The sequence below is a fragment of the Pristis pectinata genome, chromosome 11 (genome assembly GCF_009764475.1).
Source record: "Pristis pectinata isolate sPriPec2 chromosome 11, sPriPec2.1.pri, whole genome shotgun sequence".
NCBI classification, from domain to species: Eukaryota; Metazoa; Chordata; class Chondrichthyes; order Rhinopristiformes; family Pristidae; genus Pristis; species Pristis pectinata.
Window position 1 is genome coordinate 2049860 of NC_067415.1, and position 14427 is coordinate 2064286.

General features: G+C 46.9%; 1 protein-coding gene across 2 annotated transcripts in view; it reads left to right on the forward strand.

The window, feature by feature from the left end:
- Positions 1 to 14135, forward strand: part of LOC127575943 (RING finger protein 121) — a 69438-nt gene extending 55303 nt beyond the window's left edge. For both annotated transcript variants that reach the window (XM_052026207.1, XM_052026208.1), the window contains exons 8-9: positions 468 to 569; positions 12021 to 14135. In XM_052026207.1, the coding sequence (XP_051882167.1) occupies positions 468 to 569; positions 12021 to 12141 (223 nt within the window). In that variant the 3' untranslated portion in view covers positions 12142 to 14135. The remainder of the gene's footprint in view (positions 1 to 467; positions 570 to 12020) is intronic.
- The last annotated feature ends 292 nt before the right edge of the window (positions 14136 to 14427 follow it).

Consider the following 14427-nt stretch of genomic DNA (forward strand, 5'->3'; position numbering starts at 1 on the left):
AGCATTGATTGCCTATCCCTCCTGCTTCATAACTCGGGCAGCTGAGCCAACCACACTGGTGAGTCGGGAGTCATGTACTGGCCAGACCTAACAAGGACAGCAGGTTTCCTTCCCTGAATGAACCAGGGACATTCCTGCAGTTTCAAGGTTTCTGTTACAGGCATAAGCTTTTCCTTGCAGATTTATTTAATTACTTGAATTTGCCTTGTCCTGCAGCCCTGGTGGGATTCGAACTCAAGTCTCCAAATCAGTGGTTCAGAACTCTGGCTGTTGGTCAAATAACTATGATGCCAAGTGACCAGTCACGGTGTAGGCTCAACAGTCTCTCAATGTCTTTAATATGAAACGGTTTTATCCTTGGGTTGCATGTGTTGTGTAAAACTGCAGGCTTGCTCTCAATGATTTTAGTGTTACAGGCCTGTGATCCAGCAGTCTCTGCTCTCTTCTCCTTAACCACAGTTGTCCAGGTTCCACGAGTTCTGCATCCGAGGCTGGTGCATTGTAGGGAAGAAGCAGACCTGTCCGTACTGTAAAGAGAAGGTCGATCTAAAGAGGATGTTCAGTAACCCGTATCCTTCCACAATGCAGGGAGAAATGGTTAATGCTCTTAACTGTCTGAAACATCTTGCTGAATATAAATATTGATCTTTTGGTTTTTCTTCAGTTCTCCATTCCCTTCCAATGGAGAAGCTGCAGCTTCCTCTACATTATCCCAAACACTCCAGTGCAGGTACAGCATGGGTTAGATTAGAGAGACATCCAACACACCTCTGTGTTTCCATGCTTTTTCTAAGGCAGGCATGTTTTCATGCAGGATCTGCAACTGATGACTGGGAAGGGTCAACGGATCTGAGAAAATATTTCTCATTTCATTGTAGCCCACCTACCTGTACCCCAGTATTTCCCTCGGATCCTTCCAACATGTTCACATTTGCTTTGGTGATATTCCCTAAAGTTTAAACATGGATCTGTTTGCTCTAGATTTTGCGATGGTATGGGGAGAAGTGCTCATTGTTCCCCGTTGTTAAACATGGTCTGACTTCTCGGACGGTAGACTGTCTGACTACTGCCCTTTGTTTTTGACACAAATGTCCCAGCGTTGTGGTATCTCTTAAATCAGCTGAGCTCTTTTTGAAATGTGTTGCAGGGAATGTTTCAATGTAGTGTTTACAGCTTGGTGTAGGGGGAGGGAGGAAGTATGTGAAATTGTGGTTATTCTGAAGTTTTATATACCTTGCAAAATCTAGCTGACTTGTGAATCAAGAGACTCGGCTATAGACGATACAAAAGAAGGCATGTGTACTTGAAGATATGGCTCACATTCACAGCTCATTTCCAAAGCATTTCACCGCTAATGAAGTTCTTTTGCAATAACTAGATAGACAAGGATTCAAGGATATTCTCCAAACCTGCTTTAAAAAATATAACATCCCTACTCAATACATGTCCTCTTGCTCAATACAAGAGGGCATGGCTCTCAGTACAAGAGGGCATGGCTTTAAGGTAATGGGTGGGAAGTTCAGGGGAGATGTCAGAGGGAGGTTTTTCACCCAGGGTGGTTGGTGCATGGAATGCGCTGCCTGGGGTGGTGGTGGAGGCTGATACGTTGGTCAAGTTCAAGAGATTGTTAGATAAGTATATGGAGGAATTTAAGGTCGAGGGATATGTGGGAGGAAGGGGTTAGTTAGTGTTAGGAGTGGTTTGAAGGTCAGCACAACATGGTGGGCCGAAGGGCCTGTATTGTGCTGTATTGTTCTATGTTCTACCGACACTTAGGAATGAGTGGTCAAAGTGGGGAAGGAGCAGTCAGATGCTGAAACCCCAACTCCATGCATTAGGAGCACACGTCCTGCATACATAACAGAAGCAGCAGACCACCTCCCAGACCATCTGTCCACCTGCTGCATCAAACATCATCTGCCTGTGGCAAAATCTGTGGGCTGCTCATTGGTGTTATCAGTCACCTCAGAACTGGAGTGGGAGCAAGTCAACACTGATCCTGAGGGACTGCCTAAGACAACTCCACTGATGCGTTGGGAGTTTCAGCCTAGACCATGTACTTGAGACTGTGGAGAGGGATTTAAATTCCCCAGCCTCTAACTCATTTTGAGTGGTACATGGCTAGAGATGAGATCCAATTGCAGTGTTGACGACACCATTGGCTGGGTGACATTGGACAATTCCCCTCGCTCTTGTTTGAAGAGTCTCTCCTGCACTCTAGACAAAATAGAGGATCTGATGATGTTCTCCCATAGGTTCTGGCTTGAAGAGGAGGGAGTTGGCTCTGATGTCCTGACCAGGTGCTGTAATCTACTTCATGTACGGTTGCTGTCCAAGAGTTTTTCTGCGCAAACTCGCTACTGCACTTTATTTGGGGGGAAAAATGTAAATACTTTGGGATCTCCTACTAACACAGGACCTTGGGTTAAATGTGTTCTTATTGCAATATGGGATTGTTGTTGGAATCATCTCGGCTGCAGCCCGGGGAGCAGGACTTTTTGTCTTCTGTGTTATGTCATTCCCTGACAGAAAATTACCAACGCAGATGAAGCTCAGGAAAGGCCATCAAGTTCAGTTTGTCCACAGCTTTGACTCTAGAGCTTCATACCAGTGCTCTGCCCACTATCCCTGAGCAGAAAAATCAGTTAGTGCAATATAGCCTGGAGAACTAGTTAAAGAACTCGTCAGATTTAATTTATTTTCAGGGTCGGGGTGTTGGTGACAATGTGGCAGTGATCTGCCGCACTGGGTACTCCCCGAATGACATTCTCCAGAGACTTCCAGGAGGTTGACAGAGTAAAATGAATGAATGTGTTTCCAAGTCAGGGAGGTGTGTGACTTGGAGAGGACCTGAGGGTGGTGGTGTTCCCATTTGCCTGTTGTCTTTGTCCTTTGGTAAAGGTGGAAAGGTTTCCTCCCACGTCCCAAAGACGTGTGGGTTGGTGGTTAATTGGCTGCTATAAATTTCCCCCAGTGTGTGGGCAAGTGGTGGATTCTGGGGGGAGGGGAGGGAAGTTCGTGAGAATGTGGGAGAATAAAAAAAATGGATTTAATATTAGATTAGCGTAAGTGAGTGGTTGGTCACTGCAGACTTGTTGGAAGGTTCTGCTTCTTTGGTGTATCTGTGACTCTGCCCCACAATCTCATAGCTTCTTTGTGGAAGAGGAGTATGCCTTTTTGATCATGGACCCTGGCCCCAAACCTCTCCCCTTTCCCCACCCCACCCCCTTCCAAGAGTCAACAGCGTCAGGCCCAATCTGGGGAGGGACAGGTTTGGTCATCTCCCTGGGTAAATGTACGAGGTTGTGGGCCCAGGGTGCAGCATTCTGGTTGATGGTTCCTTGACTTGCCTTTGAGCTTGGAAAGAGAAATGGCAGGTGGAGGGTTAATTCTCTATCTCTGCGTCCCAGCATTTATCACACATCCTTATTGAAATGCATGCTGATGCTTTCCCCTACTCCCGAAGCTCATGTATCATTTAGTCACGCTGGGATTCCTCATTCCTGAAACTTAACATTACAAAGCAGCTTCATTCATGTTATTCAGAAGATTCCCAGAACAGGATTGGAAACTGCAAGTAAATGCTTCTTCCCCCACACTGCCCTGTTCCTGAAAGTTCTGTGCAATAGTTGCGTGAAGGTATGAGTGTGCACTGTTTGAGGAAGGTAATAGCCACGTACAAGCCCCCTGAACTTTCCTGATTCAACAGAGGAATCAAGCTTCCTGGTTAAAGTGAATTCTCTCGCTGCAGCAGCCTAAGTAACGACCTATGAGCTGAAACTGTAACTAAGTTTTTAGACCAGTGCAGGTCATGTGGAAGAAAGCTGAAACTGTTTATTTGATCCAGTAAAGGGAACAAAGTCCATACAGGCAGGAACTTTTTTGAATTAAAATGGCATTCTAGTTGGAAGAGAGAGTGACTAGACCCTGCAAGCAGTTTTACAGCAATGGCAGCGATGTACCTCACTAATCCTGTGCTGGTTCTTTGAAAGTTCTGCCATTTCTCTCTCCTCCCCTACTCTTTTCCCTCAATCCTGGAAGAACATCAGAAGCAGGCTGTTCACCCCCTCGCGCCTACACAGTCATTGGGTAAGATCTATTTGAACTTTTACCTTGGCGCCCCTTCCCTGTACCAATCCTATGGTCTTTTACTCAAATTTTAAAACATCCTGGGTTCAGGTCCCTATGAAGAGTCACAGAGTCCTACAGCACAGAAACAGGCCTTTTGGCCCAACTGGTCTATGCTGACCAAGGTACCTACCTAAGCTAGTCCCATTTGCCTGTGTTTGGTGCATATCCCTCTAAACCTTTCCTATCCATGTACCTGTCCAAGTGTCTTTTAAATGTTGTTATTGTACCTGCCTCAACCACTCCCTCTGGCAACTCATTCCACGTACCCACCACCATTCTGTGTGGGAAAAGTTGCCCTTCAGGTCCCCTTTAAATCTTTTGCCTCTCGTCTTAAACCGATGTCCTCTGGTCCTTGATTCCACTTGGGAAAAAGACTAACCATCCAGCTTATCTATGTCCCTCGTGATTTTAGATGTCTCTATAATGTCACTCGGCCTCCTTCACTCCAGGGAAAAAAGCCTCAGCCTGTCCAGTCTCTCCTGGTAGCTCAAGCCCTCCAGTCTTGGTAACATCCTAGTGAATCCTTTCTGTGCCCTTTCCTGCTTAATGACATCTTCCTATAGCTGGGTGACCAGAACTGCACTTGAGCAGCTGTAACATGACGTCCCAGCTCCTATGCTCGATGCCCAGAATGGTGAAGGCAAGCATGCCAATGCCTTCACTACCCTGACTACAGTTTTGCCACTGTCAGGAAACTACGTACTTGTACCCTGAGGTCTTTGTTCTACAACACTGGCCAGGGCCCTGTCATTTACTGTGTAGTTTTACCCTTCACTTTTTCCTCTGCACTACAACCCTTGGATCAGCATCCTCCTGTTCTGGCTTCCTAAACATCCTTAATTACTGCATCATCATCTTCAGCTACCTGGGGCCTTAGCTCCAAGAATTCCTCCCTGAACCTTTGTCTTGCATTCCTCAAAACCTGAAATAAAAATAGAAAATGCTAAGAATACTCAGCAGGTCAGGCAGCAGCTGCGGACTAAGCCAATCCGGCAGATGGCCGACCTACAGCAGAAATAACCAGTTCTGAGACAATTGAGAAAGCAATTTGCCTAAAGTTGTTGGCTTCAGTGTTGAGTCTGGAAGGTGCAACGTGCTCAGACAGAAGATGAGGTGCTGTTCCTCAAGTTTGCATTGGAACTTGTTATTACCAACAGTGCAGGAGGCCACAGGTAGAAAGGTGGGAGTGGGAATTAAAGTCACAGGCAACGGAAACTCAGTTACTCCTGCAAACTAGGAAAAAACTGCTTTGGAGCATTTGGTTACCTACCCTGATTTGTCTTGGCATCAACGTTTGCTCAATAATGCTCCCATGAAGTACTTTGGGACCTCTGTGATGCTTTTTTTTAACAAAAGCACTGTAAAAGTGCAACTTGTTGATCTTTTTTGCCATTTATAAAAGGTGGAAGATTGTTATTCTGGCTGGAGGTCCATGACCAGCGGTGTTCTGCAAGGATCGGTGCCAGGACCTCTGTGTGTGATATATGTCAATGACTTGGTTGAAAGTGTAGATGGGTGGATTAGCAAGTTTGGCGGTGACATCAAGATTGGTGGAGTTGTGGACAGTGTAAAGGACTATAAAAGAATGCAGCAGCATATAGATCAGTTACAGATATGGGCAGAGAAGTGGCAGATGCCCTTTAATCCGGGCAAGTGTGAGGTACATAGAACATAGAGCACTACAGCACAGTACAGGCCCTTCGGCCCACAATGTTGTGCCGACATTTTATCCTGCTCTAAGATCTATCTAACCCTTCCCTCCCACATCGCCCCCCATTTCTCTATCATTCATGAGTCTATCCAAGAGTCTCTTAAGTGTCCCTAATGTATCTGCCCCCACAACCTCTGCCAGCAGTGCGTTCCATGCACCCACCACTGTGTAAAAAAAAAACTTGCCCCTGACATCCCCCTTATACCTTCCTCCAATCTCCTTAAAATTATGTCCCCTCGTGTTAGCCATTGTCACCCTGGGGAAAAAGTCTCTGACTGTCCACTCGATCTATGCCTCTTATCATCTTGTACACCTCTATCAAGTCACCTCTCATCCTCCTCCTCTCCAAAGGGAAAAGCCCTAGCTCACTCAACCTATCCTCACCCAAGGTGTTTCACTTTGGGAGGTCAAATGAAAGGAGAAAGTATACAGTTAATGGTAGGCCCCTTAATAGCATTGAGGTACAGAGGGATCTTGGGGTCCAGGTCCATAGTTCACTGAAAGTGGCTACGCAAGTAGATAAGGTGGTATGGAAGGCGTACAGCACGCTTGCCTTCATTGGTAGGGGTATTGAGTATAAGAGTGAGGAAGTCATGCTGCAGCTGTATAGAACTCCAGTCAGACCACACTTGGGGTATAGTGTGCACTTCTGGTCTCCCCCATTATAGGAAGCATGTGGAGGCTTTGGAGAGGATGCAGAAGGGTTCCCTGGATTAGAGGCTATGAGCTGGGAGAGGTTGGACAAACTTGGGTTGTTCTCCCTAGAGTGTCGGAGGCTGAGGGGAGACCTGATAGAGGTTGTTAATATTATGAGAGGCATAGATAGGGTAGACAGTCAGAATCTGTTCCCCAGGGTAGAAATGTCAAACGCCAGAGGACATCCTTTTAAGATTAGAAGAGGGAAGTTTAAAGGCGACATGAGGGGCAAGTTTTTTTACACAGTGGTAGCTGCCTGGAATGGGTTATTGTGGTGGAAGCCGGCAGTCTGGTGGAGCTTAAGAGGCTTTTAGGTAGACACATGAATATGAAGGGAATGGACGTACACAGGAGGAGGACATTTAGTATAAATTGGCATCAAGATCGGCACAGCATCATGGGCCTGTCCAGTGCTGTATTTTTCCATGCTTATCCTAAATCCTGTCTCCTCTGGTTATTGACACCCACTTCCCACCCCCCCCCCCCCCACCCCTTGCCATGGGAATCATTTCTCATTTATAATATTAAATTGTCATGGGTAATTTCAACTTCCTTGATATTGATTGGCACCTCCTTAGTGTAAAGGGGATAAATGGAACAGAGTTTGTTCAGTGTGTACAGGAAGGTATTCCTGACACAGTATGGACACGCCGACCAGAGGAGAGGCCATACTGGACCTGGTACTAAGCAATGAGCCTGATCAGGTTTCAGATCTCTTGGTGGGAGAGCATTTTGGAGATAGTGACCATAACTCCTTGACCTTTACCATAGCCTTGGAGAGGGATAGGAGCAGACAATATAGGAAAGTATTTAACTGGGGGAGGGGGAATTCTGATGCTATTAGGCAGGAACTTGGGAGTGTAAATTGGGAACAGATGTTCTTGGGGAAGTGCACAGAGGAAATGTGGAGGTTGTTTAAGGAATACTTGCATGGGGCTCTGGATAGGTTTGTCCCATTAAGGCAGGGTAAGGATGGGAGAGTGAAGGAACTGTGGTTGACACGAGATGTACAATATCTTGTCAAGAGGAAGAAAGAAGCTTACCTAAGGCTTGGAAAGCATGGATCAGACAGGGCTCTGGAGAGTTACAAGGTAGACAGGAGGGAGCTTAAGAATGGACTTAGGAGAGCGAGAAGGGGGCATGAGAAGTCCTTGGCAAGTAGGTTCTACATGTATGTGAAGAATAGGAGGATGACTAGAGTGAGGGTAGGACTGATCAGGGATAAAAGAGGAAACGTGCCTGGAGTCGGAAGAGGTAGGGGAGGTCCTTAATGAATACTTTGCTTCGGTGTTCACCAGAAAGAGAGAGAGAGAGACCATGACATTTGTGAGGATAGTGTATGACAGACTGATACACTAGGGCATGTTGATGTGAGGAAAGAGGGTGTGCTGGAACTATTGAAAAACATTAGGATAGATAAGTCACCGGGGCCGGACGGGATATATCCAAGTTTATTACGGGAAGCAAGGGAAGAGATTGCTGCGCCTTTGGTGACGATCTTTGCATCCTCACTGGCCACAGGAGTAGTGCCAGATCATTGGAGGGTGGAAAATGTTGTTCCTTTGTTTAAGAAAGGAAGTAGGGATAACCCTGGGAATTACAGACCAGTGAGTCTTACTTCAGTGGTGGGCAAATTACTGGAGAAGATTCTTAGAGACAGGATTTATGGGCATTTGGAGAAGCAGAGGCTGATTAGGGACAGTCAGCATGGCTTTGTGAGGGGCAGGTCGTGCCTCACGAGCCTGATTGAATTCTTTGAGGTTGTGACAAAGCACATTGATGAAGATAGAGCAGTGGATGTGGTGTACATGGATTTTAGTAAGCAGTTTGATAAGGTTCCTCATGGAAGGCTCATTCAGAAAGTCAGGAGGCATGGGATCCAGGGAAACTTGGCTGTGTGGATTCAGAATTGGCTCACCCATAGAAGACAGAGGGTGGTGGTAGATGGAGCGTATTCTTCCTGGAGGTCAGTGACCAGTGGTGTTCCTCTGGGATCTGTTCTGGGACCCCTGCTCTTTGTGATTTTTTATAAATGACTTGGATGAGGATGTGGAAGGGTGGGTTAGTAAGTTTGCTGATGATTCAAAGGTTGGTGGTGTTGTGGATAGTGTAGGAGGCTGCTGTAAATTACAACAGGATATTGATAGAATGCAGAGCTGGGCTGAGAAGTGGCAGATGGAGTTCAACCTGGATAAGTGTGAAGTGATACACTTTGGGAGATCAAATTCGAAGGCAGAATACAGGGTTAATGGCAGGACTCTTAGCAGTGTGGAGGAACAGAGGGATCTTGGGGTCCATGTTCATAGATCCCTCAAGGTTGCCACGCAGATCGATAGGGTTGTTAAGAAGGCGTATGGTGTGTTGGCCTTCTTTAGTCAGGGGATTGAGTTCAAGAGCCGTGAGGTGATGTTGCAGCTCTATAGAACTCTGGTTAGACCAAACTTGGGAGTATTGTGTTCAGTTCTGGTCGCCTCATTATAGGAAGGATGTGGAAGCTTTAGAGAGGGTGCAGAGGAGATTTACCAGGATGTTGCCTGGATTAGAGAGCAGGTCTTATGAGGATAGGTTGAGTGAGCTAGGGCTTTTCTCTTTGGAGAGAAGGAGGATGAGAGGTGATTTGATAGAGGTGTACAAGATGATGAGGCATAGATTGAGTGGACAGTCAGAGACTTTCTCCCAGGATGACAATGGCTAACACGAGGGGACATAATTTTAAGGTGATTGGAGGAAGGTATAAGGGGGATGTCAGGGGTAAGTTGTGGCGCAGAGGTTGTGGGGGCATGTACATTGGGGACATTTAAGAGACTCTTAGACACATGAATGATAGAAAAATTGGGGGCTATGTGGGAGGGAAGGGTTAGGTAGATCTTAGAGTTGGGTAAAATGGCAGCAAAACATTGTGGGCTGAAGGGCCTGTACTGTGCTGTAGAGTTCTATGTTTAAATGGTTTGTTAATTCTCCCCTTTGCCGCCTGCTCCGTGAAGAGGGACCCTCCCTTCTGCAATCACTGCACTGAACAGAGGTCCCTTATCCCTGCGAATGTCCAGAAAATCTCCTCATCACTCCTGGCATTGTCCAGCTATTCTCAGGCTATGTGACGCAGAGCTGGGCACTGTTTCATGTCAGCCAAACCCACGATCTAACAGATTAGCAGTCTTTGTGCACGTCATTGAAATCGTGTATGTTATTTCTTCTAGGAACAGTCTGTTTATTAAACGACAAACATTTATAAATGTTTTCAAGTTCAGCATCCCATAAGTTTCTGTTCCCACAGTATATTCTAAATGTTTACAGTTTTAACTATTGATGTAGGATAAGTGAGGATGTACTTGCTGTGGAGGGAATGCAGTGAGGACTGTTTCCAGGGATGGGGGGTTGGTATGTGAAGAGAGACTGAGTAGACTGGGGCTGTGTCCTCTATATTTCAGAATAAGAGAAGCTCTCAGATTATTCCTGGGCTCGACAGGGGGGGTCTCAACTGGCTGAGAGTCCAGAATCAGGGCCATAGTCCTGTATTAAGGAGTAGGCCATTTGGTACTGATGGGAGAGGAAACGTTTCGAATCCTCAGTGCAGTTGAGGCTCAGACATTGAGTCCATTTGAAACGGAGATGGATAGATTTCTGGACATTAAGGAAATCGAGGGATATGAGGATAGTTCAGGGATATGACATGAAGGTTGTGGATAGGTCATCTTGATGAGTGGTGGAGCAGCCTGGAAGAGGCAGGTGGCCAACTGCTGCTTCCATATGGCTCATGACGGGAAAAGAGTTGTAGGGTGATCCTGCAGAAACAGGCCCTTCAGCCCAACTGGTCCATGCTGACCGAGATGCCCATCTCAGCTAGTCCCATTTGCCAACGTTAGGCCCATAACTACCTAAACCTTTCCTATCCATGTAACTGTCCAAGTTTCTTTTAAATATAATTGTACCTGCCTCAACCACTTCCCTTGACAGCTCATTCCATATACGCACCACCTGTGTAGAAAATGTTGCCCCTCAGGTTCCTATTAAATCTCTTCCCTCCCACCTTAAACCTCTGCCCTCTAGTTTTTGATTGCCCCAACCCTGGGAAAAAGACTGTGCACTCTCCCTATCTATGCCCCTCATGATTTTATACACCGCTATAAGGTCACCCCAGATTCTCCAATGAATGAAGTCCCAGCCTGCTCAACCTCTCTCTTTAATTCAGCCCCTCAAGTCCCGGCAACATCCTCGTAAATCTTTTCTGCGTTCTTTCCAGCTTAATGACATCTTTCCTTTAGCAGGGCGACCAAACCTGAGCATGATATCCAAAAGCAGCCTCACCAACATCTTGTACAACTGCAACATAACATCCCAACTTGTGTATGCAGGTTATATTGATTTGAAAGGAAAAGATTGTGCGCAATGGTCAAGGCTCAGTCACCAGTGTCCGACTCCCTGGTAAGGTTGATGAACACAAGACAGACATGGAGTGCCTTAATCTAGAGGGCCTGGCTTTTCCTAAGTTACAATATTGTGTCCAGTTCTGGTCACCTCATTATGGGAAGAATGTGGAAGCTTTAGAGAGGGTGCAGAGGAGATTTACCAGGATGCTGCCTGGATTGGAGAGCATGTCTTATGAGGATAGGTTGAGTGAGCTAGGGCTTTTCCCTTTGGAGAGAGGGAGGATGAGAGGTGACTTGACAGAGGTGTACAAGATGATAAGAGGCATAGATCGAGTGGACAGTCAGAGACTTTTTCCCAGGGTGACAATGGCTAACATAAGGGGACATAATTTTAAGGTGATTGGAGGAAGGTATAAGGGGGATGTCAGGGCTAAGTTTTTTTTACACAGAGTGGTGGGTGCGTGGAACGCACTGCTGGCAGAGATTGTGGGGGCAGATACATTAGGGACATTTAAGAGACTCTTAGACACATGAATGATAGAAATGGAGGGCTACATGGGAGGGAAGGGTTAGATAGATCTTAGAGCGGGATAAGATGTTGGCACAACATTGTGGGCTGAAGGGCCTGTACTGTGCTGTGGTGTTCTATGTACAAAGGGCAGAACTGAGAAAGGGCCACATTGGTTGTGCATGGGGAAGTGGGTTGTCAGTAATTGCTTGCTTTTAGCTACAACCAGGCCCAGGGACTGAGTTTATTCACTAATTCTCCCTTTAGCATGATTCTGAGTTAGGGGTGATAGCCAAACACGATGCTAAATTAAACTAAATCTTTTCTGCTGCCTTCCCCATTGCTCAGGAAATTGTGTGGAGAAGTTATGGCTGTGTTTTCCTGGAAACTTCAGGATCTGACTGCTGTCAGGTGCTGTGGAATTAATGAGGTGTTCCACAACATGCATTGAATGGGTCGATGTCACATGCTTCACTGAACGCACAGATTGCTCCATCTTCTGCTTTGCAACTCTGTGCTCTTTATAAATTTAGGAAGTTGGTTGTGTTTCCCCTTTTTCCTGCTGCGTGTTTGAATGTGTAATTTCTTTAACGTTCTCCTTCCTCAGCTGGGAGCGACCTCATGTCATGTATGGCCAGTTACTGGACTGGTTACGTTACTTAGTTGCTTGGCAACCTGTGATCATCGGACTGGTTCAAGGCATCAACTACAGTCTGGGACTGGAATAAGTTTGCCCCTATATCTCCTGAGTTTTTAACCCTCGGCCCCCCTCCCCACCTCCCTGAAACTTCAATTCCATGGATTGCACCGATCAGAATGTTTTGTTAAACTCTGTTGGATGGCCCTGGCAGAGGAGGAGGGCTCCCCTCCTGCCATTTGGACACTGGGCTCAAAGGAATAAGAGGACTGGCTTTGCCGACTGCGTTATTCCCCCCTCTTCCCTCCTAAAGGATGTCAAGATTTACATTCGCCAACTTTTGATTCCTCCCAATTTCGAGTGGAGCAGCTTGTGGCTCTGAACAGCCTCCCGAACCTGTGCCAGGCTTGAGGGGCTGGGTAGCCACCTGTTTGTACAACGTCCTCCATGGCTGCCTCCTGCTCCTGACCACCAGCCTTGAGGGACTAAATGACCTCTCCGAATATGCAGGTTATTGCAGTGACTGCAAATCCCGAATCGTAGGACTGGATGGTGTTTCATTCCTTCTGAAGATTCAATCTGCCTACGGACTGGAAGTTGTGAATTTCTTTTTTTTAAAAAAATAAGTAAATGGGTTCCCAGCACTTTGCACATTTAGGGCTATCTACTCATTGGTTTGAGGGGAACTCGAGTGCAATTTAATGTTTGGAGCTAAGTAACAAGCGTGGCTTTTCTCTGACTGTGGTGGGCACAGGGTGTAGAACATCGGGAACGCGGGCTGGGATGTAGTACCGGCTGCTGCAGAGTCCGGGCGGTGACTTGGCGGTTGGGGTGGCCATCCCCGGCTGGTGATTTCTGTGGGTCTTGTAGCCAGCTGGGGATCAGGACCTCCACTGGTTGGAGAGGGGAATAAAATCCCATTCATCTGGGGTCACTGTGTGTTACATTGGCCGAAAATGTTGTCTTCAAGGAAGAGAAAGTTCCTTCGAGGGAGCGGGGGAAGGAGAGCAGAATGGTCAGGGTTCTGGTTCCACAAGAAGCAAAACATTCTCAAAAGGTTGAAATCCATCCTTTTTTTATACTACATGTGTATATAGAGAAAAAGCTGTATTTTTACACTCTGATCTTTTGTATTGGATTGCTTGGGAGTTGATCAGCAGTTCATTGGGATCTCATCCCCTCCCTTCTTCCCTCACACCTCCCCCACCCCCTCCCAAGTCTCTACACCAATGTCCAAACATCCAGGGAATGCGTGTGGTCAGGTTTTCTCCAGGTGATGACGGCAGAGGTGGAGGTAAATGTAGGTGGACTTGGGTGCCCTTCTGTTCGTTAATGGCGGCTTTTACAGGCGTGATGGAGTGACGTTTCTGATGCTGGGAGGGAGGATTGGACTTTATTGGGGGGGGGGGGGGGGGGAATGTTGTCTGCAAAAGTGGCGTCAGTCCAGCTGGGTAAAGGAGAGACCAGATGCCCCGACCTCTGGTCTCCCTTCAGTGAAGTGGCTTTCACTGCCCTTAAGGTGGGCATTAGTGGTCTCTGTGCCCTGGGCTGTGAGGAAGTTACAGACTCAGCTGCTGCCTCCCAGTGAATCCCACCCACCCTAACTGTAAAGTGCAGATGTCTGAATCTTGTGTGTGTCAGATCAGTCCCGCATGGAGCAGCACAGGGCAGAGAGATGCCCGTGAAGCACTGAGCTCCCTGTTGTGACTGGATGGATGGAAGCAATTAGGATAGTCAATGGAACACTGGTCACTGCCAGTGAACAGCTCTCTGGCCCTTAGCTTGAGATAAAGCCACCATGTTTGCTCATTGGTACAAGGCTCACTATCCCAGCTAACACCACATCCAGTCTTTGTTCATTGTCGGTCCTCTGTCAGAATCCACAATCGGGGTTGGTTGGATAATAAATCCTTTCAGTCAATGTTGGCCGCAGTTCCTTGTGGCCACGGTGTTTGCTTCCCCTTCCCTCTCTCGCCCGGAAATAGAATGGCATGGTCAGTATTGCCTGTGCTGAAACCTCACTGCAGTGTTCTGGTCCTGTAAAACAAACTGGTGCAATTCATACCAATAAACAACGTAGACGTTGGATTGTGTCCGTGCATTGTGTCCCTGCAGCAAACTGAAGAGGCACCAAGCTCGAGAAACAAACCCCAAGCCAGTAAGTTCTCAGCAAGTCTGAGAGGAAGAGGAGCTAATGTCTTAGTTGTGTGTTGGGGAGGCCCCTTTGTCAAGACCACAGAAATCCCTGCTGCTACAGAGTCAGAAGATAGAACAGCAAGCATTAATCAGGTTCCAGCAGGCAGGTACAAATGACAAGCTCCAGTGTGATAGACCCTTTAACAAAGTGTATTCCCCAGAGGAGAAATGGAGCACCCGG